Source organism: Salmo salar, chromosome ssa02, assembly GCF_905237065.1.
Source record: "Salmo salar chromosome ssa02, Ssal_v3.1, whole genome shotgun sequence".
In the NCBI taxonomy this organism is placed as follows: domain Eukaryota; kingdom Metazoa; phylum Chordata; class Actinopteri; order Salmoniformes; family Salmonidae; genus Salmo; species Salmo salar.
The window spans coordinates 3,909,691-3,934,653 of record NC_059443.1 but is presented as its reverse complement, the minus strand read 5'-3'; the positions used below and the strand labels follow the sequence as shown (position 1 = coordinate 3,934,653).

At 47.5% G+C, this 24,963-nt stretch overlaps 1 protein-coding gene across 1 annotated transcript in view; it reads left to right on the top strand.

Moving 5' to 3' along the window:
* The window catches only part of LOC106597444 (threonylcarbamoyladenosine tRNA methylthiotransferase-like), a 797,175-nt gene that overhangs the window by 92,851 nt on the left and 679,361 nt on the right, over positions 1–24,963 (top strand). Inside the window, 1 exon segment of the mRNA XM_045696608.1 lies at positions 22,220–22,304. Within this exon segment, the coding sequence (XP_045552564.1) occupies positions 22,220–22,304 (85 nt within the window).

Here is a 24,963-nt window from a genome sequence, read left to right as displayed (position 1 = left end):
GTAGCTTTACGCTGGGGCAAAATGTAGATTTACGCTGGGGCAAAATGTAGATTTACGCTGGGGCAAAATGTAGCTTTACGCTGGGGCAAAATGTAGATTTACGCTGGGGCAAAATGTAGCTTTACGCTGGGGCAAAATGTAGATTTACGCTGGGGCAAAATGTAGCTTTACGCTGGGGCAAAATGTAGATTTACGCCTAAATAGACATACCCAAAAGTAATCCTTTGTCATGAGATTGCCTTAAACAATAACTAGTAACGCTGCATAATTCTAGAAAGGTCTGAAACTCACCTTTTTCTGGTCAATTTGTTTAATACCTTACTGAGATGAACTCAATTTAAAGGGCACAAGTGCAATTCCCTAGTGAAAATATAAACAATACCATAGGATGAAATGACGGAAATGCTTTGTGCATATACATTATATATGTCTTACTATGAGATTCCACCTTAAATGTAAAATAAATATGGCAACAGAGCACGGTAGCAGGACGTCTCCAGGATGTGAAATCTGTTGCTGATCCGCCTGGAGCTTCTCTGAAAAACCCATGAAGCCTTGAGGCCCAGTCAGTCTGAGCACAGAGCAGGGACTGTTGAGTCTTCAGTCTTCACTGACCCTGCAGCTGCTGTGTGACGGGCTCAGAGGAGGGAGAACCACTTCAGTGTTTCAGTATTGTTGTTTAACATTCATGCTTTTATAATCGCCTTGCTTTTCAACACACCCCTCTCTCTTGCTGAGCCCTGTCTGGTTTACCCAGCGCCTGTCTTACACACACACACACCCTGGCACCGACGGTTCATAAAACACTCTCTCTGGTTGGTTCTCAGGCTGCTGCTGGCCAGCCACTTCTGTGTGAGTGAGTGAAAGTGCTTCCCTTCACTCCACAGTAATGATTGATGACAGACAGACGGGAGGTGGGTTTTGAAGGTAATAATGAAAGACATCAGTGAAAACTACTTGTTTTGGCACTGTGAGTAATGGATGGCAGAGGCAGTCTGGTACAGGAGCTAAGGTGGCCCATGTGGAACAAATGGAGAGATTGGAGCCAGTGGACTGGCTCTGAAATCATCTGTTATAATGAGCTAGCCTACGGAGCTTGGCTGTGTCCCAGAGTAGCGCTGTTAGGTGTGTGTCTCAGGCTTTGTGGCCTGGTCCAGTGTGTTAGGCAGACTAGACTAGACTGGCTGTGGAGGAAGTAGTGTCAGTAATAACCAGGTAGCTTAGTGTAGTCAGTAGCTGTGTTCCAGTGACTCGGCATAGTCTGTGGAGTCATCTACTGTAACAGTCATAGTGTCTCACAGAATCCCAGGATAAGTTGGCGTTAGACACCACCCTTCCATTTACATTAGACTCTGGTCTTATCTGTCTGTTAGGGAGGGAGAGCTGCACTTCATTTACATTAGACTCTAGTCTTATCTGTCTGTTAGGGAGGGAGAGCTGCACTTCATTTACATTAGACTAGTCTTATCTGTCTGTTAGGGAGGGAGAGCTGCACTTCATTTACATTAGACTCTAGTCTTATCTGTCTGTTAGGGAGGGAGAGCTGCACATCATTTACATTAGACTCTAGTCTTATCTGTCTGTTAGGGAGGGAGAGCTGCACTTCATTTACATTAGACTCTAGTCTTATCTGTCTGTTAGGGAGGGAGAGCTGCACTTCATTTACATTAGACTCCTTATCTGTCTGTTAGGGAGGGAGAGCTGCACTTCATTTACATTAGACTCTGGTCTTATCTGTCTGTTAGGGAGGGAGAGCTGCACTTCATTTACATTAGACTCTGGTCTTATCTGCCTGTTAGGGAGGGAGAGCTGCACTTCATTTACATTAGACTCTGGTCTTATCTGTCTGTTAGGGAGGGAGAGCTGCACTTCATTTACATTAGACTCTGGTCTTATCTGTCTGTTAGGGAGGGAGAGCTGCACTTCATTTACATTAGACTCTAGTCTTATCTGTCTGTTAGGGAGGGAGAGCTGCACTTCATTTACATTAGACTCTAGTCTTATCTGTCTGTTAGGGAGGGAGAGCTGCACTTCATTTACATTAGACTCTAGTCTTATCTGTCTGTTAGGGAGGGAGAGCTGCACTTCATTTACATTAGACTCTGGTCTTATCTGTCTGTTAGGGAGGGAGAGCTGCACTTCATTTACATTAGACTCTGGTCTTATCTGTCTGTTAGGGAGGGAGAGCTGCACTTCATTTACATTAGACTCTAGTCTTATCTGTCTGTTAGGGAGGGAGAGCTGCACTCCATTTACATTAGACTCTGGTCTTATCTGCCTGTTAGGGAGGGAGAGCTGCACTTCATTTACATTAGACTCTAGTCTTATCTGTCTGTTAGGGAGGGAGAGCTGCACTTCATTTACATTAGACTCTAGTCTTATCTGTCTGTTAGGGAGGGAGAGCTGCACTTCATTTACATTAGACTCTAGTCTTATCTGCCTGTTAGGGAGGGAGAGCTGCACTTCATTTACATTAGACTCTAGTCTTATCTGTCTGTTAGGGAGGGAGAGCTGCACTTCATTTACATTAGACTCTAGTCTTATCTGTCTGTTAGGGAGGGAGAGCTGCACTTCATTTACATTAGACTCTGGTCTTATCTGTCTGTTAGGGAGGGAGAGCTGCACTTCATTTACATTAGACTCTAGTCTTATCTGTCTGTTAGGGAGGGAGAGCTGCACTTCATTTACATTAGACTCTAGTCTTATCTGTCTGTTAGGGAGGGAGAGCTGCACTTCATTTACATTAGACTCTAGTCTTATCTGTCTGTTAGGGAGGGAGAGCTGCACTTCATTTACATTAGACTCTAGTCTTATCTGTCTGTTAGGGAGGGAGAGCTGCACTTCATTTACATTAGACTCTGGTCTTATCTGTCTGTTAGGGAGGGAGAGCTGCACTTCATTTACATTAGACTCTAGTCTTATCTGCCTGTTAGGGAGGGAGAGCTGCACTTCATTTACATTAGACTCTGGTCTTATCTGTCTGTTAGGGAGGGAGAGCTGCACTTCATTTACATTAGACTCTGGTCTTATCTGCCTGTTAGGGAGGGAGAGCTGCACTTCATTTACATTAGACTCTGGTCTTATCTGTCTGTTAGGGAGGGAGAGCTGCACTTCATGTAGGTAGGGGTAAAGTGACTATGTATAGATAATAAACAGTAAGGGGTTACAGGTTAGTGGAGGTAATCTGTACATGTAGGTAGGGGTAAAGTGACTATGTATAGATAATAAACAGTAAGGGGTACAGGTTAGTTGAGGTAATCTGTACATGTAGGTAGGGGTAAAGTGACTATGTATAGATAATAAACAGTAAGGGGTACAGGTTAGTGGAGGTAATCTGTACATGTAGGTAGGGGTAAAGTGACTATGTATAGATAATAAACAGTAAGGGGTACAGGTTAGTTGAGGTAATCTGTACATGTAGGTAGGGGTAAAGTGACTATGTATAGATAATAAACAGTAAGGGGGGTACAGGTTAGTTGAGGTAATCTGTACATGTAGGTAGGGGTAAAGTGACTATGTATAGATAATAAACAGTAAGGGGTACAGGTTAGTGGAGGTAATCTGTACATGTAGGTAGGGGTAAAGTGACTATGTATAGATAATAAACAGTAAGGGGTACAGGTTAGTGGAGGTAATCTGTACATGTAGGTAGGGGTAAAGTGACTATGTATAGATAATAAACAGTAAGGGGTTACAGGTTAGTGGAGGTAATTTGTACATGTAGGTAGGGGTAAAGTGACTATGTATAGATAATAAACAGTAAGGGGTACAGGTTAGTGGAGGTCATCTGTACATGTAGGTAGGGGTAAAGTGACTATGTATAGATAATAAACAGTAAGGGGTACAGGTTAGTGGAGGTCATCTGTACATGTAGGTAGGGGTAAAGTGACTATGTATAGATAATAAACAGTAAGGGGGTACAGGTTAGTGGAGGTAATATGTACATGTAGGTAGGGGTAAAGTGACTATGTATAGATAATAAACAGTAAGGGGTACAGGTTAGTTGAGGTAATCTGTACATGTAGGTAGGGGTAAAGTGACTATGTATAGATAATAAACAGTAAGGGGTACAGGTTAGTTGAGGTAATCTGTACATGTAGGTAGGGGTAAAGTGACTATGTATAGATAATAAACAGTAAGGGGTACAGGTTAGTGGAGGTAATCTGTACATGTAGGTAGGGGTAAAGTGACTATGTATAGATAATAAACAGTAAGGGGTACAGGTTAGTGGAGGTAATATGTACATGTAGGTAGGGGTAAAGTGACTATGCATAGATAATAAACTGAGAGTAGGATCATTGTTAAAACAAAGGGGGGGGGGTCAATGTAAATAGTCCGGGTAGCCATTTGATTAGATGTTCAGGAGTCTTATGGCTCGGGGGGGTAGAAGCTGTTTGGGAACCTCTTGGACCTAGACTTGGCGCTCCGGTACCGCTTGCCGTGCGGTAGCAGAGAGAACAGTCTATGACAGGGGTGACTGGAGTCTTCTTCAGGCCTTCCTCTGACACGGCCTGGTGTAGAGGTCCTGGATGGCAGGAAGCTTGGCCCAGTGATGTACTGGACTCACTACCCTCTGTAGGTTCTTATGGTCGGATGCCAAGCAGTTTCCCAACCAGGCGGCGATGCAGCCGGTCAGGAAGGAGATGATAAATGATTATATTAAAACTACAGCAACGTGACATACAGTAGAAGCCATGTGGATGTATATGCATTACCTTCCTGGCTGGTACAGTGTTTATTCTTCTCCTCAGGAGATGTTGATCTGAGTCCTAGACTAGTAATTGTGTTTACAGTAGGATTCCCATGTCCTGTTCTCACATTGGTTTTATAAGACCTGTTAATGGCAACATATGTAGAGGTGAACCTCCTGTTTCCTCTCGCTGTCTCCCCTCTCTCTCCCCCCTCTCCCTCGCTGTCTCCCCTCTCCCTCGCTGTCTCCCCTCTCTCTCCCCCCTCTCCCTCGCTGTCTCCCCTCTCTCTCCCCCCTCTCCTTCGCTGTCTCCCCTCTCCCTCGCTGTCTCCCCTCTCCTCGCTGTCTCCCCTCTCTCTCCCCCCTCTCCTCGCTGTCTCCCCTCTCCCTCGCTGTCTCCCCTCTCTCTCCCCCCTCTCCCTCGCTGTCTCCCCTCTCTCTCCCCCCTCTCCCTCGCTGTCTCCCCTCTCTCTCCCCCTCTCCTCGCTGTCCCCCGTCTCCCTCGCTGTCTCCCCTCTCTCCCCCTCTCCCTCGCTGTCGCCCCTCTCCCTCGCTGTCTCCCCTCTCTCTCCCCCTCTCCCTTGCTGTCTCCCCTCTCCTTTGCTGTCTCTCCCCTCTCCCTTGCTGTCTCCCCTCTCTCCCTCTCTCCCCCCTCTCCCTCGCTGTCTCCCCCTCTCTCCCCCTCTCCCTCGCTGTCGCCCCTCTCCCTCGCTGTCTCCCCTCTCTCTCCCCCCTCTCCCTTGCTGTCTCCCCTCTCCTTTGCTGTCTCTCCCCTCTCCCTTGCTGTCTCTCCCCTCTCCCTTGCTGTCTCCCCTCTCTCCCTCTCTCTCCCCCCTCTCCCTCGCAGTCCCCCGTCTCCTCCCCCTCCCTCGCTGTCGCCCCTCTCCCTTGCTGTCTCCCCTCTCTCCCCCCTCTCCCTCGCTGTCCCCCCTCTCCCTCGCTGTCTCCCCTCTCTCCCCCCTCTCCCTCGCTGTCCCCCTCTCTCTCCCCCCTCTCCTCGCTGTCCCCCTCTCTCCCCTCTCTCCCCCCTCTCCCTTGCTGTCTCCCCTCTCTCCCCCCTCTCCCTTGCTGTCTCCCCTCTCTCCCTCTCTCTCCCCCTCTCCCTCGCTGTCCCCCCTCTCCCTCGCTGTCTCCCCTCTCTCCCCCCTCTCCCTTGCTGTCTCCCCTCTCCTTTGCTGTCTCTCCCCTCTCCCTTGCTGTCTCCCCTCTCTCCCCCCTCTCCCTTGCTGTCTCCCCTCTCTCCCTCTCTCTCCCCCCTCTCCCTCGCTGTCCCCCCCTCTCCCTCGCTGTCTCCCCTCTCTCTCCCCCCTCTCCCTTGCTGTCTCCCCTCTCCTTTGCTGTCTCTCCCCTCTCCCATGCTGTCTCCCCTCTCCCTCGCTGTCTCCCCTCTCCCTTGGTGTCTCCCCTCTCCCTTGCTGTCTCCCCTCTCCCTCGCTGTCTCCCCTCTCCCTCGCTGTCTCCCTTCTCCCTCGCTCTATTTGTCTTTTCTGTGAGTAGCTGCTCTTGTCCAGGTTGTTGTTGCTGTAGATGTATATCCTGGCCTGTAAACCGCGGGCCTGTAAACCATGGGCCTGTAAACCGCGGGCCTGTAAACCATGGGCCTGTAAACCACGGGCCTGTAAACCATGGGCCTGTAAACCGCGGGCCTGTAAACCGTGGGCCTGTAAACCATGTAAACCGCGGGCCTGTAAACCGCGGGCCTGTAAACCATGTAAACCGTGGGCCTGTAAACCGCGGGCCTGTAAACCGCGGGCCTGTAAACCGCGGGCCTGTAAACCGCGGGCCTGTAAACCGCGGGCCTGTAAACCGCGGGCCTGTAAACCGTGGGTCTGTTCATGAAGAAATGTGATGTATGAGTAATAAACACGGCTGACCTAGAGGGTCGCCAGTCTGGACCGCTGCTGCTAATGCTGCACTTTCCCCTCCTGTGAAGTGAGCTGGGTAACCCAAATGGCACCCTTATTCCCTATTTAGTGCACTACATTTGACCGGAGCCCTGTGGGGTTCCTCTAAAGTAGTGCAGTATTTTGGGAATAGGGTGCCATTTGTGCCGCAGTAGACTGGTTCTGTCTGGGTCTGAGGCCAGAGAATGGAGCTCTGTTCCTTTTCCTGGGCAGAGTCTGAGCTGAACCACGTCAGGCTGCTAGGCTGTAAGACACCGCTATTTAGATGGAGATAGAGAGGCTTTATCAGACAGGGGAGTGAGGGAGTGTGTGGAAGGGTTAGTGTGTGACTGAGGGAGAGAGAGTGTGTTGTTTGTACTGAACAGGCCTGATGCCAGTAGTGTTTAGTGAGGCTGCGTTGATGGTTACCAGTGGAACAGCCTCCTGATCAGATTTAAAAAATAAAAATAACAAAAAGCTCTCTCCCTTTCTCCCCTCTCCTCTCCTTCCTTCCTTCCTTCACTTTCTCTTTCACTCCTTCTCTTCCTTCCCTCACTTTCTCCTTCGCTCCTTCCCTTCCTTCCCTCCCTTTCTCCCCTCCCCTCTCCTTCCTTCTTCCTCCCTCACTTTCTCTTTCGCTCCTTCTCTTCCTTCCCTCACTTTCTCCTTTGCTCCTTCCCTTCCTTCCCTCCCTCTCTCATTCCCTTCCTTCCCTCTCTCCTTCCCTTCCTTCCCATCTCCCGCTTCCCCCCTGGCTCTCTCCTTCCCTCCTTTTCACCTTCTCTCTCTCCTTTCCTCACTCGGTTGCACGCTCCCTCCTTTCCCCGCTCTCTTGTTTTCTCTCTCTCTCTCTCGTTAGCCCTACAGATTGGTGAGAACGCCCCCCTCCCCCATTCCTACGTGACTGTGAATTCCTCCCTGTGTTTATGCTCATAGCTCCATGTTGTATTGTCTTCAGTAGATGTAGAGGCTGGAGGTATAAGTCATGAATGTATCCCTGCTATGTGTCCTTGTCCTGCTTCGAAGCCAGTAGTCTTAAATAGAGTTTCTTTGTATTCCGGTATTTACTCTCAAACTGCTCTGGGTGTTTCTGCGTTCTTCCACCCTCAATAACAAGGTACCACAATGTTGTTGGATGTTATTATAGAAAGGAAACCCCTTATCCAGTCGATCCAGGTATTTCATTTGAATGGCCCTGGTATGGTTCCATGTGAAGCTTTTTAACCAGTACATCTGTTGTTATAGTGGGCTTTATCTAGAGGATTATACACATTTCAATGATCCTTTCTGAAACTACAATGGGGTTTTTAAAAAGAAAAGAAACATAATTAAATGGCCTTGTAAAATATGAGTTTGTCCTTAGTAACTGGCTGACTATGTCCCTGGTTCAAGGTAAAGATAGTTTACCCTGAATTAGTCGGCTGTCATGTCTTTGGCTATGCCGGATTAAGTGATATGACATGCTATAAAATCATTTCTCTGTAATTAATATTACCTGATTAAGCTAATCAGGTGAATGTAATTAACTAGAAAGTCGGGGCACCACGAAAGAATGTTTATAGAGCTGTTATCTTCCGAATAAACTCTTAAAGACCTAGTAATATTTTACATCAATAGCAGTCAATATTTAATCGTCACCTTATTTAGTCTCATCTGAAAGTTGTAAATTCTTGGTTATCTTCACGAACCCTGGCTAACAAGTTGAATCAGCAATACAAAATTTGGTTTAATTATTTATTTACTAAATACCTAAATAATCACACAGAATGTATCATACATTGATTACAAATGATGTCATAAAGGAAAACGTCCCTAGTGGACGGAACAGATATGACGGCTGGTTCCACAAAGAAAGGGGGGGGTTGGGATTTGAATGAAAGAGCGGGAAGACTGAGGAACAAAGGGAGGAGCTATGTCTCTATCGGGCCGTAGGCAGCTACTCTATCGGAAATACAGAATCTTATGCATTCTAAATAACCGCCCATTTGGAAAAGGAAAATGCAATAATTATTTACTCTGAGCTGCGCTTCGATCGGTTGATGGGAGGCCGGGTTGTCCTTTGAAGAATGTCTGGTGGTAGAATGGATACTTGGTAGTACGTCGTCGTGTGGTAGGACAGATACTCTGTCCGTCCTCTCATGTCTACAGTTGCTGCGCTAAAGCAACGGCTAGGAGGTATCACTTCTTTAGTGAATAAGAGTTCAAAGTTCATACCAAGCTGCCATACTTTTAGCTCATGCTATATTCTGGTTGGTATAGTCGAAATTCATCTTTCCGGCGTGTTGACCGTCATCTTCACGTTGAAATTCGATGCTAATTTTGTTAGGTTATTATCTGAGCCCTTTTAACGCAGGACCGTCGTCCTCACGTCCTCGGAACAGGAAGTTACATTTTCGTAAAGGGGCTTATATAGGGTTGGGAGAGAGGGCTGTGTCTTATAGCTTACAACCCATGTCTGTTCACATGGGCCTCTGAGTGAGCAGAGTGGTGTTCTTCTGACAAACCGTTCTCTCATTAAGAAGCTAAAATTACATTTCATCTTTTCACAAATAGTTTCATATTTAAACATTTAAATTGCACAACAATTCCATGTGAATCTGATAACTAGAATGTGTAGATTTTCCCAGATACAGTTTATATCATCCTGTCATCAGTCATAATGTCTCAGACGCCAACTGATCTGACATCATATTCATTAAGTACCAACGCGTATTTTCAACTGGTTGGATTACCGAAATATGTTTCCGTTTCCCATCTTTTGATGTCACCAGTTCTCCATGGTAACAAAGGGATTTTCAATAGTCACATCGGTAGAGAGGAAAAAGGGGAAAGGTATTTATGGGGTCATAACCCCTCCCCCACCAGGCCACCGTCATGACACGGCTATATATGACATCATCATACACACCAGAGCAACTTCATGCTTATAATCAACAACAGAATTAAAATCTGCCAAAACCGTCACTATTCGCACTTCCCTGATATTGTCCCCTCTGAACAAAGGCAGACGGGCTTAGTCAGAGCATCTCACACCTCAAACTCTAGAAAGACAAATGAGTTATGTCCTGAAACTACGTCTGCAGTACATTTTAGTCATCGTTTTTAATATCTTTTACTTCCTTGTTTTGTACACCCGCTTCAAACACCTGAAAAATATAATATTTTTGCTTATGGAAAATATATTTCAGTGCACTTTAACACGGTACAATGCGTCTCTACACACTATACTTGCTTGTTTTGTCACAGAAACTGAAATTAAGCAAACCATTAGACTTTCAGCAATGGAAGAGCCATTTCCTGCATAAATGTAGATTATATCATCAGATAGTTGACTTGCTTACAGATCACAGTACATCCAGAACATGCCTCAAACTACAGCTGCATTTAGTTCAGCCTGAGGGATTTGACTCTGTCACCTAATGACATAATTAAACAGTGGCACCGAGTTCCAGGAAACAAAGCTAATATTAAACAACTATATTATTTATGGATCTTACAAAAGACTACACCAGATCAAATGGCACCCTACTATTCCTTATGGGATATGGTCAAAAGTAGTGCACTATATAGGGAATAGGGTGCCATTTGGGATGCACCCTGGGTTATTTATGTGCCTGGAAACAGTGTTAGACCTATGTGTAAGCTGTGACAGATGATCGTTAGCTTGGTGTCTCCCTTCTCGAGACTCATTTGGTGTAGCTAGCCTAGCTAACCTAGTGGCCTGGTCTGCCTATGATTTAAGGTGAGGAGGGGTCCTTATGGAATATCTGGGTCACAATGATAGAGGGGTTGTCATGGTGATAGAGGGGTTGTTATTGTTGTTTTTTACTCAGGAGGAAAACCCGTAGGTGGAGGGGAGATGGGCCACAGCTGAGGCTACTCCCAGCCTGCAGCTGCTGTGTGTGTGTGTGTGTGTGTGTGTGTGTGTGTGTGTGTGTGTGTGTGTGGGGCTCCTAGGTAGAGGGAGTTAACCTCTGCAGAGATCTATAGGTGCTGTGGGTTGTGGATCAGGGATCTTTTGTTTGTGTGTTTGTCTCTCTGTATTGAAGGAACACGTCCCACGGGCCGGGTTGTTTCGCGGGGCTCAGGTTGTGTTGATGCCGAGCTTAATGTGCAGCTGGCATGGTTGTGAAGGGCTGACTGTGCCAACCCTCGTCTGGGTTGCTCCCTACCCCTCGCCACGACAGAACGCTTTGATCTGCCTGTCCAAGAAGAGTCTGTCTGTCTTTCTGTCTGTCCCAGAAAAATACAGTTTTACTTATGGTTTCAGACTTGTGAAATGAATCCTGCTTATCTTCCCCAGATTATATTGTTGATTGCAAATTGGTCGACAGAAATCTCCAACAGTTACTGAATAGGCCTGTACGTAAGATGAGAGAGAGCTAGCTGATATTTATCTGACAGTTCACAAAGTGTTTATGGATGAAGTCCGTCATAAAAATAAAATAACGGTCATAACCATTTAAAAAATAGATATTAAAAAAATGTGGGGTGGTCCGTTTCTGTGATAACATGGACTCTTAACAAACGTGATGCAACTTTGTTGCCCCTTGCTGAAACAAACAAGGTGTTTTAGCAAATGAGGAATAGAATAGGCTTGGCACCTCTCACCCTGGTCATTTGACTGGTGAACTCATGGTTACACTCACAATGGCTGCCTGGTATTGTGAACTCATGGTTACACTCACAATGGCTGCCTGGTATTGTGAACTCATGGTTACACTCACAATGGCTGCCTGGTATTGTGAACTCATGGTTACACTCACAATGGCTGCCTGGTATTGTGAACTCATGGTTACACTCACAATGGCCGCCTGGTATTGTGAACTCATGGTTACACTCACAATGGCTGCCTGGTATTGTGAACTCATGGTTACACTCACAATGGCCGCCTGGTATTGTGAACTCATGGTTACACTCACAATGGCTGCCTGGTATTGTGAACTCATGGTTACACTCACAATGGCTGCCTGGTATGGTGAACTCATGGTTACACTCACAATGGCTGCCTGGTATTGTGAACTCATGGTTACACTCACAATGGCTGCCTGGTATGGTGAACTCATGGTTACACTCACAATGGCTGCCTGGTATTGTGAACTCATGGTTACACTCACAATGGCTGCCTGGTATTGTGAACTCATGGTTACACTCACAATGGCTGCCTGGTATTGTGAACTCATGGTTACACTCACAATGGCTGCCTGGTATTGTGAACTCATGGTTACACTCACAATGGCTGCCTGGTATTGTGAACTCATGGTTACACTCACAATGGCTGCCTGGTATGGTGAACTCATGGTTACACTCACAATGGCTGCCTGGTATGGTGAACTCATGGTTACACTCACAATGGCTCCCTGGTATTGTGAACTCATGGTTACACTCACAATGGCTGCCTGGTATTGTGAACTCATGGTTACACTCACAATGGCTGCCTGGTATTGTGAACTCATGGTTACACTCACAATGGCTGCCTGGTATTGTGAACTCATGGTTACACTCACAATGGCTGCCTGGTATTGTGAACTCATGGTTACACTCACAATGGCTGCCTGGTATTGTGAACTCATGGTTACACTCACAATGGCTGCCTGGTATTGTGATGTAATCATTTCCATGGTGATGTAGAATGATCATTGAAATGATAAGTGATGTTGCTCAGGCAATGGAATGTTTGTTGTTGTCGTTGTAATGTCAGTTGAGTTGAATCATCAAATCACAGCCCATTGGGTACACCTGCTTTTACTTCCTGTTTTGCGCCTATGGGTCCACTCGTAATGGCCGCCGGTCTACCCATAATGCCATCGATGGCTTGAATGTGGGACGCCTGTTCTATTTTTTTAGATTTCTATGGCAGCACATGCAGTCAGGAGCGGAGGAAAGAAGAACATGTTTTTATTTTGTTATTCCAGCGGTTGTTAGGGAGACTGCTGTGATTTGTCTGGCCAATTACTGTCATGCAAAGTTCCATGATTGTCATAGCCCTAGGTCTGGCCTGTTTTTTTAAGCTGTTTATATTCTCATGACACTCGTTTGCTACAACACCTTCCTACAACAAGTGACAACTTTGTTTCACCACGACACTGAAAAGTGACACTGTTACCGTGGAAACGGTCTCAACTGCATGTCTGTCAGCTGTTTTAAAACACATCATCCTAAAACGAGCTGATTTTATCTGGTCTCATGTCGGCTGTGGAATCTGAACTGGGCTTTACGCCACACACACTATCAGCTTGTCCAGAATAGACTGTGTTTTTATATTGTCCAGATGAAATGGTTGATTATTCTATGTAAACATGTCCCTTTCTCAGTGGACTGGTAGTAGTTAGAAGGTTGATATGGGAGCTCGAGTTTAATAGCTCAGACGGACCGGTAGGATTGTCAAACGTTTCCCTGCCGACGGTTCTTAGCTTTTGTACTCTCTTTAGGGTTCAATGGTGACGTCCAGGACGGAGTGGAAACGTCACGTTACGGTTAAAGGATCTGTTGGGAGACGTCCAGGACGGAGTGGAAACGTTACGGTTAAAGGATCTGTTGGGAGACGTCCAGGACGGAGTGGAAACGTTACGGTTAAAGGATCTGTTGGGAGACGTCCAGGACGGAGTGGAAACGTTACGGTTAAAGGATCTGTTGGGAGACGTCCAGGACGGAGTGGAAACGTTACGGTTAGAGGATCTGTTGGGAGACGTCTAGGACGGAGTGGAAACGCGACGTTACGGTTAAAGGATCTGTTGGGAGACGACCAGGACGGAGTGGAAACGTTACGGTTAAAGGATCTGTTGGGAGACGTCCAGGACGGAGTGGAAACGTTACGGTTAAAGGATCTGTTGGGAGACGTCCAGGACGGAGTGGAAACGTTACGGTTAAAGGATCTGTTGGGAGACGTCCAGGACGGAGTGGAAACGTTACGGTTAAAGGATCTGTTGGGAGACGTCCAGTACGGAGTGGAAACGTTACGGTTAGAGGATCTGTTGGGAGACGTCCAGGAAGGAGTGGAAACGTTACGGTTAAAGGATCTGTTGGGAGACGTCCAGGACGGAGTGGAAACGTTACGGTTAAAGGATCTGTTGGGAGACGACCAGGACGGAGTGGAAACGCCATGTTACGGTTAAAGGATCTGTTGGGAGACGTCCAGGACGGAGTGGAAACGTTACGGTTAAAGGATCTGTTGGGAGACGTCCAGGACGGAGTGGAAACGTTACGGTTAAAGGATCTGTTGGGAGACGTCCAGGACGGAGTGGAAAGACGTTACGGTTAAAGGATCTGTTGGGAGACGTCCAGGACGGAGTGGAAACGTTACGGTTAAAGGATCTGTTGGGAGACGTCCAGGACGGAGTGGAAACGTTACGGTTAAAGGATCTGTTGGGAGACGTCCAGGACGGAGTGGAAACGTTACGGTTAAAGGATCTGTTGGGAGACGTCCAGGACGGAGTGGAAACGTTAGGGTTAAAGGATCTGTTGGGAGACGTCCAGGACGGAGTGGAAACTTTACGGTTAAAGGATCTGTTGGGAGACGTCCAGGACGGAGTGGAAACGTTACGGTTAAAGGATCTGTTGGGAGACGTCCAGGACGGAGTGGAAACGTTACGGTTAAATGATCTGTTGGGAGACGTCCAGGACGGAGTGGAAACGTTACGGTTAAAGGATCTGTTGGGAGACGTCCAGGACGGAGTGGAAACGCCACGTTACGGTTAAAGGATCTGTTGGGAGACGTCCAGGACGGAGTGGAAACGTTACGGTTAAAGGATCTGTTGGGAGACGTCCAGGACGGAGTGGAAACGTTACGGTTAAAGGATCTGTTGGGAGACGTCCAGGACGGAGTGGAAACGTTACGGTTAAAGGATCTGTTGGGAGACGTCCAGGACGGAGTGGAAACGTTACGGTTAAAGGATCTGTTGGGAGACGTCCAGGACGGAGTGGAAACGCTACGGTTAAAGGATCTGTTGGGAGACGTCCAGGACGGAGTGGAAACGTTACGGTTAAAGGATCTGTTGGGAGACGTCCAGGACGGAGTGGAAACGTTACGGTTAAAGGATCTGTTGGGAGACGTCCAGGACGGAGTGGAAACGTTACGGTTAAAGGATCTGTTGGGAGACGTCCAGGACGGAGTGGAAACGTTACGGTTAAAGGATCTGTTGGGAGACGTCTAGGACGGAGTGGAAACGCCACAAACTTTGAAATGTTTCCTAACTTTGCATCGTCTTCAGTTCAGCCGGAGTCTGTCGTAAGAACAGGAAGTTACCAAACCACAGAAGATCAAAATAAAGGGTTTTTGAAAAACCTTGAAGTAGTCAGCCACTCAGCCTTGTTGAAACCCTCCAAACCAGAAGGTGGCAGTAGCGTTGGTTGGCAGTGCCTGTCCGTGAGCGTTGCTTATAGTCCGAGAGGACGAGAACCTCCATCTGACGACTTAGTTTTCCAGAAACCAAATGTAAGACTTAAAGGCAGTGAAACAACAGTATCTTCCAGGAGTCACAGACAGCACGTTTCCACTTCCCACCAAGACAAACAAAACACAAGTCAACTCTTGACTTTCTTTCCATAATAAGTGATTCATTTAACACCATTTCTGGTCCCCTTTTTTACCAGAACTGTTTATTTTTTATACTCCCAGGGTTCTTTTACAAGGTTTTAGCATAGCGAGATATCTCTAAAGGTTAAATAAAAAGAAATCTCTTCCTGTTTAGGTTGGTTTAATGGCTAAGTAGTTAATTCACCTTAATGTCCTTAGCTGGCAGAGTGCTGCGTGTTTTAATAAGTCTTGTGTTCAGCAGTACTGTGTTTTACTGCTTCAGGAGGAGTAATGGGGTAAGTTCTCACAGTAAACAATCTGTTAAAAGGATGGAACAGTCATCTAAGGTGACGAACACAACCAGAGGTTCACACACACACACACACACACACACACACACACACACACACACACACACACACACACACACACACAGTATGGAGTTGCGTCAAACTAATCTCACATTGGATTTAGTGTCGTGAGTCATATTTTTATCTCCCCCAAGGTTTTGCGGATGTTAAGTGATTTAGAATTGATCATGTTTGTTCCTGTTGTGTTTTTGTTAAACGCTACATTTCTCACACCAGTGGGCCTCATCACACCTCGCTAGGTTAGCCGGAGGACTTCCTTCGTGACTCTGATGATGTTTTCTGTTTTTCTTCTCCTTTTCCCGTTTTTACTGTAAATTTAGTTCTGCTTTTACTTCTGTCAACAACAATTACTGTACCACTGCCTTTATAGCAACAGGGGTTCTGTAGCCTTTAACACTGTGGGTGTGTTCCTAATGGGACCCTGTTATATAGGCTTTAACACTGTGGGTGTGTTCCTAATGGGACCCTGTTATATAGGCTTTAACACTGTGGGTGTGTTCCTAATGGTATCCTGTTATATAGGCTTTAACACTGTGGGTGTGTTCCTAATGGTATCCTGTTATATAGGCTTTAACACTGTGGGTGTGTTCCTAATGCGATCCTGTTATATAGGCTTTAACACTGTGGGTGTGTTCCTAATGGGATCCTGTTATATAGGCTTTAACACTGTGGGTGTGTTCCTAATGGGATCCTGTTATATAGGCTTTAACACTGTGGGTGTGTTCCTAATGGTATCCTGTTATATAGGCTTTAACACTGTGGGTGTGTTCCTAATGGGATCCCTGTTATATAGGCTTTAACACTGTGGGTGTGTTCCTAATGGGATCCTGTTATATAGGCTTTAACACTGTGGGTGTGTTCCTAATGGGATCCTGTTATATAGGCTTTAACACTGTGGGTGTGTTCCTAATGGGATCGTGTTATATAGGCTTTAACACTGTGGGTGTGTTCCTAATGGGATCCTGTTATATAGGCTTTAACACTGTGGGTGTGTTCCTAATGGGATCCTGTTATATAGGCTTTAACACTGTGGGTGTGTTCCTAATGGTATCCTGTTATATAGGCTTTAACACTGTGGGTGTGTTCCTAATGGTATCCTGTTATATAGGCTTTAACACTGTGGGTGTGTTCCTAATGGTATCCTGTTATATAGGCTTTAACACTGTGGGTGTGTTCCTAATGGGATCCTGTTATATAGGCTTTAACACTGTGGGTGTGTTCCTAATGGCATCCTGTATTATATAGGCTTTAACACTGTGGGTGTGTTCCTAATGGTATCCTGTTATATAGGCTTTAACACTGTGGGTGTGTTCCTAATGCCATCCTGTTATATAGGCTTTAACACTGTGGGTGTGTTCCTAATGGGATCCTGTTATATAGGCTTTAACACTGTGGGTGTGTTCCTAATGGGATCCTGTTATATAGGCTTTAACACTGTGGGTGTGTTCCTAATGGGATCCTGTTATATAGGCTTTAACACTGTGGGTGTGTTCCTAATGGTATCCTGTTATATAGGCTTTAACACTGTGGGTGTGTTCCTAATGGCATCCTGTTATATAGGCTTTAACACTGTGGGTGTGTTCCTAATGGTATCCTGTTATATAGGCTTTAACACTGTGGGTGTGTTCCTAATGGTATCCTGTTATATAGGCTTTAACACTGTGGGTGTGTTCCTAATGGCATCCTGTTATATAGGCTTTAACACTGTGGGTGTGTTCCTAATGGGATCCTGTTATATAGGCTTTAACACTGTGGGTGTGTTCCTAATGCCATCCTGTTATATAGGCTTTAACACTGTGGGTGTGTTCCTAATGGTATCCTGTTATATAGGCTTTAACACTGTGGGTGTGTTCCTAATGGTATCCTGTTATATAGGCTTTAACACTGTGGGTGTGTTCCTAATGCCATCCTGTTATATAGGCTTTAACACTGTGGGTGTGTTCCTAATGGGATCCTGTTATATAGGCTTTAACACTGTGGGTGTGTTCCTAATGGGATCCTGTTATATAGGCTTTAACACTGTGGGTGTGTTCCTAATGGTATCCTGTTATATAGGCTTTAACACTGTGGGTGTGTTCCTAATGGGATCCTGTTATATAGGCTTTAACACTGTGGGTGTGTTCCTAATGGGATCCTGTTATATAGGCTTTAACACTGTGGGTGTGTTCCTAATGGGATCCTGTTATATAGGCTTTAACACTGTGGGTGTGTTCCTAATGGGATCCTGTTATATAGGCTTTAACACTGTGGGTGTGTTCCTAATGGTATCCTGTTATATAGGCTTTAACACTGTGGGTGTGTTCCTAATGGTATCCTGTTATATAGGCTTTAACACTGTGGGTGTGTTCCTAATGGGATCCTGTTATATAGGCTTTAACACTGTGGGTGTGTTCCTAATGGTATCCTGTTATATAGGCTTTAACACTGTGGGTGTGTTCCTAATGGGATCCTGTTATATAGGCTTTAACACTGTGGGTGTGTTCCTAATGGGATCCTGTTATATAGGCTTTAACACTGTGGGTGTGTTCCTAATGGTATCCTGTTATATAGGCTTTAACACTGTGGGTGTGTTCCTAATGGGATCCTGTTATATAGGCTTTAACACTGTGGGTGTGTTCCTAATGGTATCCTGTTATATAGGCTTTAACACTGTGGGTGTGTTCCTAATGCCATCCTGTTATATAGGCTTTAACACTGTGGGTGTGTTCCTAATGGGATCCTGTTATATAGGCTTTAACACTGTGGGTGTGTTCCTAATGGGATCCTGTTATATAGGCTTTAACACTGTGGGTGTGTTCCTAATGGCATCCTGTTATATAGGCTTTAACACTGTGGGTGTGTTCCTAATGGTATCCTGTTATATAGGCTTTAACACTGTGGGTGTGTTCCTAATGGGATCCTGTTATATAGGCTTTAACACTGTGGGTGTGTTCCTAATGGGACCCTGTTATATAGGCTTTAACACTGTGGGTGTGTTCCTAATGGTATCCTGTTATATAGGCTTTAACACTGTGGGTGTGTTCCTAATGGGATCCTGTTATATAGGCTTTAACACTGTGGGTGTGTTCCTAATGGTATCCTGTTATATAGGCTTTAACACTGTGGGTGTGTTCCTAATGGCACCCTGTTATATAGGCTTTAACACTGTGGGTGTGTTCCTAATGGTATCCTGTTATATAGGTTTTAACACTGTGGGTGTGTTCCTAATGGGATCCTGTTATATAGGCTTTAACACTGTGGGTGTGTTCCTAATGGTATCCTGTTATATAGGCTTTAACACTGTGGGTGTGTTCCTAATGGGACCCTGTTATATAGGCTTTAACACTGTGGGTGTGTTCCTAATGGTATCCTGTTATATAGGCTTTAACACTGTGGGTGTGTTCCTAATGGGATCCTGTTATATAGGCTTTAACACTGTGGGTGTGTTCCTAATGGTATCCTGTTATATAGGCTTTAACACTGTGGGTGTGTTCATAATGCCATCCTGTTATATAGGCTTTAACACTGTGGGTGTGTTCCTAATGGTATCCTGTTATATAGGCTTTAACACTGTGGGTGTGTTCCTAATGGGATCCTGTTATATAGGCTTTAACACTGTGGGTGTGTTCCTAATGGGACCCTGTTATATAGGCTTTAACACTGTGGGTGTGTTCCTAATGGTATCCTGTTATATAGGCTTTAACACTGTGGGTGTGTTCCTAATGGTATCCTGTTATATAGGCTTTAACACTGTGGGTGTGTTCCTAATGGTATCCTGTTATATAGGCTTTAACACTGTGGGTGTGTTCCTAATGGTATCCTGTTATATAGGCTTTAACACTGTGGGTGTGTTCCTAATGGTATCCTGTTATATAGGCTTTAACACTGTGGGTGTGTTCCTAATGGGATCCTGTTATATAGGCTTTAACACTGTGGGTGTGTTCCTAATGGTATCCTGTTATATAGGCTTTAACACTGTGGGTGTGTTCCTAATGGGATCCTGTTATATAGGCTTTAACACTGTGGGTGTGTTCCTAATGCCATCCTGTTATATAGGCTTTAACACTGTGGGTGTGTTCCTAATGGGATCCTGTTATATAGGCTTTAACACTGTGGGTGTGTTCCTAATGGTATCCTGTTATATAGGCTTTAACACTGTGGGTGTGTTCCTAATGGTATCCTGTTATATAGGCTTTAACACTGTGGGTGTGTTCCTAATGGTATCCTGTTATATAGGCTTTAACACTGTGGGTGTGTTCCTAATGGTATCCTGTTATATAGGCTTTAACACTGTGGGTGTGTTCCTAATGGGATCCTGTTATATAGGCTTTAACACTGTGGGTGTGTTCCTAATGGGATCCTGTTATATAGGCTTTAACACTGTGGGTGTGTTCCTAATGGGACCCTGTTATATAGGCTTTAACACTGTGGGTGTGTTCCTAATGGTATCCTGTTATATAGGCTTTAACACTGTGGGTGTGTTCCTAATGCCATCCTGTTATATAGGCTTTAACACTGTGGGTGTGTTCCTAATGGCATCCTGTTATATAGGCTTTAACACTGTGGGTGTGTTCCTAATGGTATCCTGTTATATAGGCTTTAACACTGTGGGTGTGTTCCTAATGGTATCCTGTTATATAGGCTTTAACACTGTGGGTGTGTTCCTAATGGGACCCTGTTATATAGGCTTTAACACTGTGGGTGTGTTCCTAATGGTATCCTGTTATATATTTACAGGGTTTGCGTGAACACAGACGTCAGCGTTTTTTCACGCAGAATAAATATTTAGCTTCTTGTTGTAATTTGTGATTTATTCTCGGCTTCAGTCACTGTTCGCGCCAAATCATGAATGTAAAAGGCCAAATATTTTATTTCGATGATAACATGAGAAATCAGAGAGCCACGCATTGTTTTTGCAAAAAATACATTTTTTCTTCGCCAAATAGTTTTGCACGCAAATGTTTTCTTCTGTCGAATGTTTTCCATTAATTTAATTTGTATGAAAAACGATTTGTACGCCCCTGATTTTCTACTGAACCAACAAACACAGATTTTCAACATTAAAAACGTGTGAAATGGTTTAAAACAGTTTTTATTTTTTGGGTGGGTTTTGTAAAAAATGCAGATATAGTAAAGTTAATGCGACCCCTGATTTTATTTCCTACTGTTGACCAGGGCTCCGGTAAAACGTGGTTCACTATCTAGGGAATAGGAGGCCATATGGAATTTAATGGTGTCCTACATACCATCACGCTAACACACTGTAGCCTAGCCTCGTTGTTTACAATAGCTTGTCTCCTATCAGGATGTGATGAGGAAGGGAGGGGGTGTCTTAAGGTGCCTGTCCTATCCCTGCCTCCTCTCTCTGGGTGTAGGCCTATCCCTGCCTCCTCTCTCTGGGTGTAGGCCTATCCCTGCCTCCTCTCTCTGGGTGTAGGCCTATCCCTGCCTCCTCTCTCTGGGTGTAGGCCTTTGATATGTTGTTATCTGAGGCGAGGAAAAGCAAGAAGGGGGTGTCGGGATGGTTCCTGGGTTCACCCTGCCTGCGACCTGTGTGGTGCTGAGAGTCTGCCTCCCTTAGAGCCTCAGAGCCCGACGGGGGGGTGTGTGTGTGAGAGTCTGCCTCCCTTAGAGCCTCAGAGCCCGACGGGGGGGGGGCAAGCAAGCGAAACAGGGCCTGTGTTTGCTTCAGTGAGGCTGGGTAATGGATAGTAAGTGAAATATCTAGTTCAGCGGTGTGGGTGGATGCAGGAGGCTTGCACTGCGCCAGGCAGGCTGGCCTAGAATCATACTGTGTGTTTCTGTTTATTTATTACACAGTGTGACATATCTCCTGGCAGATAGCGTGGAGGCTGGGCTATGGACGATAGGACTGCCACTATCCCCCTGAGGTCCAGCTGATCCTGGCATCGTATTCCGCCTCACCTCCCCCTCGTTGCTCTGGTCAGGGAGGGGGAGGAGGAGAAGGGGGAGGAGGGGGAGGACACACAATTAATTGCAGTAACTGGAGAAGTGCAGTATTAATGGGTGTGTGGAACGGGCTGAAGGGTCCTGGGTTGTTCAGCTTTGATTTGATCTAATACTGAACTTCTGTTGTCTTCCCTCCACCTCTCTTTCTTCACTTACTCCCTCTCCTTCCATCTCTGTCTCGCTCCTTCTCTCTCTCTCCCGCTGTTTCTCTCTCTCTCTCCCTCTGTTTCTCTCCCTCTCTCTCTCTGTTTCTCTCTCTCTCCCTCTGTTTCTCTCTCTCTCCCTCTGTTTCTCTCTCTCTCTCTCTGTTTCTCTCTCTCTCCCTCTGTTTCTCTCTCTCTCTCTCTCTGTTTCTCTCTCTCTCCCTCTGTTTCTCTCTCTCTCTCTCTCTGTTTCTCTCTCTCTCTCTCTGTTTCTCTCTCTCTCCCTCTGTTTCTCTCTCTCTCTCCCTCTGTTTCTCTCTCTCTCTCCCTCTGTTTCTCTCTCTCTCTCTCTGTTTCTCTCTCTCTCCCTCTGTTTCTCTCTCTCTCCCGCTGTTTCTCCCTCTCTCTCTCTGTTTCTCTCTCCCTCTCCCTCTGTTTCTCTCTTTCTCTCCCTCTGTTTCTCTCTCTCTCCCTCTGTTTCTCTCTCCCTCTCCCTCTGTTTCTCTCTTTCTCTCCCTCTGTTTCTCTCTCTCTCCCTCTGTTTCTCTCTCTCTCCCTCTGTTTCTCTCTCTCTCCCTCTGTTTCTCTCTCTCTCCCTCTGTTTCTCTCCCTCTCCCTCTGTTTCTCTCTCTCTCCCTCTGTTTCTCTCCCTCTCTCTCTCCCTCCAGAGGACCCAGCAGAGGCTGATCTGTGGCTGCTCAACAGCTGCACTGTGAAAAACCCGGCCGAAGATCACTTCAGAAACTCCATCAAGTAAGGCCTCCCCCCCTCTTCTTCTTCTCGTCACTCGCGTACATCCGTGGAGGCAGGGATCACACGATACTGAACCCCTGAAAAATAAACCAGGTTGAGAACAGTGGAGGCAGTAAAACAGGATTTGAAGTCCTACATCTGTTCCACTGATATCTAGTTTTATTTTCTGTCACACTCAAAACAACTGATCTCTCAGCTGCTGTAGAAACCGTGATACCGTTTCCCCCCTACACACACACACACACACACACACAAGCCAGTGGTTTTTCAGGGTGAAATAGTGACTATAGGATGTTATGGAGGAGTTGGTGGAAGAGTCGTCTGAGGAATGACATTCATACACGGTTCAGATTCAGTCAGGCAGATCACACGCACACGCGTACACGCGCACACACGCACACACACGGACAGAGGCTGGCTGACTAGCCTGGGACAGGGACAGAGGCTGGCTGACTAGCCTGGCAGAGGGACAGGGACAGAGGCTGGCTGACTAGCCTGGCAGAGGGACAGGGACAGAGGCTGGCTGACTAGCCTGGCAAAGGGACAGGGACAGAGGCTGGCTGACTAGCCTGGCAGAGGGACAGGGACAGAGGCTGGCTGACTAGCCTGGCAGAGGGACAGGGACAGAGGCTGGCTGACTAGCCTGGCAGAGGGACAGGGACAGAGGTTGGCTGACTAGCCTGGCAGAGGGACAGAGACAGAGGCTGGCTGACTAGCCTGGCAGAGGGACAGGGACAGAGGCTGGCTGACTAGCCTGGCAGAGGGACAGGGACAGAGGCTGGCTGACTAGCCTGGCAGAGGGACAGGGACAGAGGCTGGCTGACTAGCCTGGCAGAGGGACAGGGACAGAGGCTGGCTGACTAGCCTGGCAGAGGGACAGGGACAGAGGCTGGCTGACTAGCCTGGCAGAGGGACAGGGACAGAGGCTGGCTGACTAGCCTGGCAGAGGGACAGGGACAGAGGCTGGCTGACTAGCCTGGCAGAGGGACAGGGACAGAGGCTGGCTGACTAGCCTGGCAGAGGGACAGGGACAGAGGCTGGCTGACTAGCCTGGCAGAGGGACAGGGACAGAGGCTGGCTGACTAGCCTGGCAGAGGGACAGGGACAGAGGCTGGCTGACTAGCCTGGCAGAGGGACAGGGACAGAGGCTGGCTGACTAGCCTGGCAGAGGGACAGGGACAGAGGCTGGCTGACTAGCCTGGCAGAGGGACAGGGACAGAGGCTGGCTGACTAGCCTGGCAGAGGGACAGGGACAGAGGCTGGCTGACTAGCCTGGCAGAGGGACAGGGACAGAGGCTGGCTGACTAGCCTGGCAGAGGGACAGGGACAGAGGCTGGCTGACTAGCCTGGCAGAGGGACAGGGACAGAGGCTGGCTGACTAGCCTGGCAGAGGGACAGGGACAGAGGCTGGCTGACTAGCCTGGCAGAGGGACAGGGACAGAGGCTGGCTGACTAGCCTGGCAGAGGGACAGGGACAGAGGTTGGCTGACTAGCCTGGCAGAGGGACAGGGACAGAGGCTGGCTGACTAGCCTGGCAGAGGGACAGGGACAGAGGCTGGCTGACTAGCCTGGCAGAGGGACAGGGACAGAGGCTGGCTGACTAGCCTGGCAGAGGGACAGGGACAGAGGCTGGCTGACTAGCCTGGCAGAGGGACAGGGACAGAGGCTGGCTGACTAGCCTGGCAGAGGGACAGGGACAGAGGCTGGCTGACTAGCCTGGCAGAGGGACAGGGACAGAGGCTGGCTGACTAGCCTGGCAGAGGGACAGGGACAGAGGCTGGCTGACTAGCCTGGCAGAGGGACAGGGACAGAGGCTGGCTGACTAGCCTGGCAGAGGGACAGGGACAGAGGCTGGCTGACTAGCCTGGCAGAGGGACAGGGACAGAGGCTGGCTGACTAGCCTGGCAGAGGGACAGGGACAGAGGCTGGCTGACTAGCCTGGCAGAGGGACAGGGACAGAGGCTGGCTGACTAGCCTGGCAGAGGGACAGGGACAGAGGCTGGCTGACTAGCCTGGCAGAGGGACAGGGACAGAGGCTGGCTGACTAGCCTGGCAGAGGGACAGGGACAGAGGCTGGCTGACTAGCCTGGCAGAGGGACAGGGACAGAGGCTGGCTGACTAGCCTGGCAGAGGGACAGGGACAGAGGCTGGCTGACTAGCCTGGCAGAGGGACAGGGACAGAGGCTGGCTGACTAGCCTGGCAGAGGGACAGGGACAGAGGCTGGCTGACTAGCCTGGCAGAGGGACAGGGACAGAGGCTGGCTGACTAGCCTGGCAGAGGGACAGGGACAGAGGCTGGCTGACTAGCCTGGCAGAGGGACAGGGACAGAGGCTGGCTGACTAGCCTGGCAGAGGGACAGGGACAGAGGCTGGCTGACTAGCCTGGCAGAGACAGGGACAGAGGCTGGCTGACTAGCCTGGCAGAGGGACAGGGACAGAGGCTGGCTGACTAGCCTGGCAGAGGGACAGGGACAGAGGCTGGCTGACTAGCCTGGCAGAGGGACAGGGACAGAGGCTGGCTGACTAGCCTGGCAGAGGGACAGGGACAGAGGCTGGCTGACTAGCCTGGCAGAGGGACAGGGACAGAGGCTGGCTGACTAGCCTGGCAGAGGGACAGGGACAGAGGCTGGCTGACTAGCCTGGCAGAGGGACAGGGACA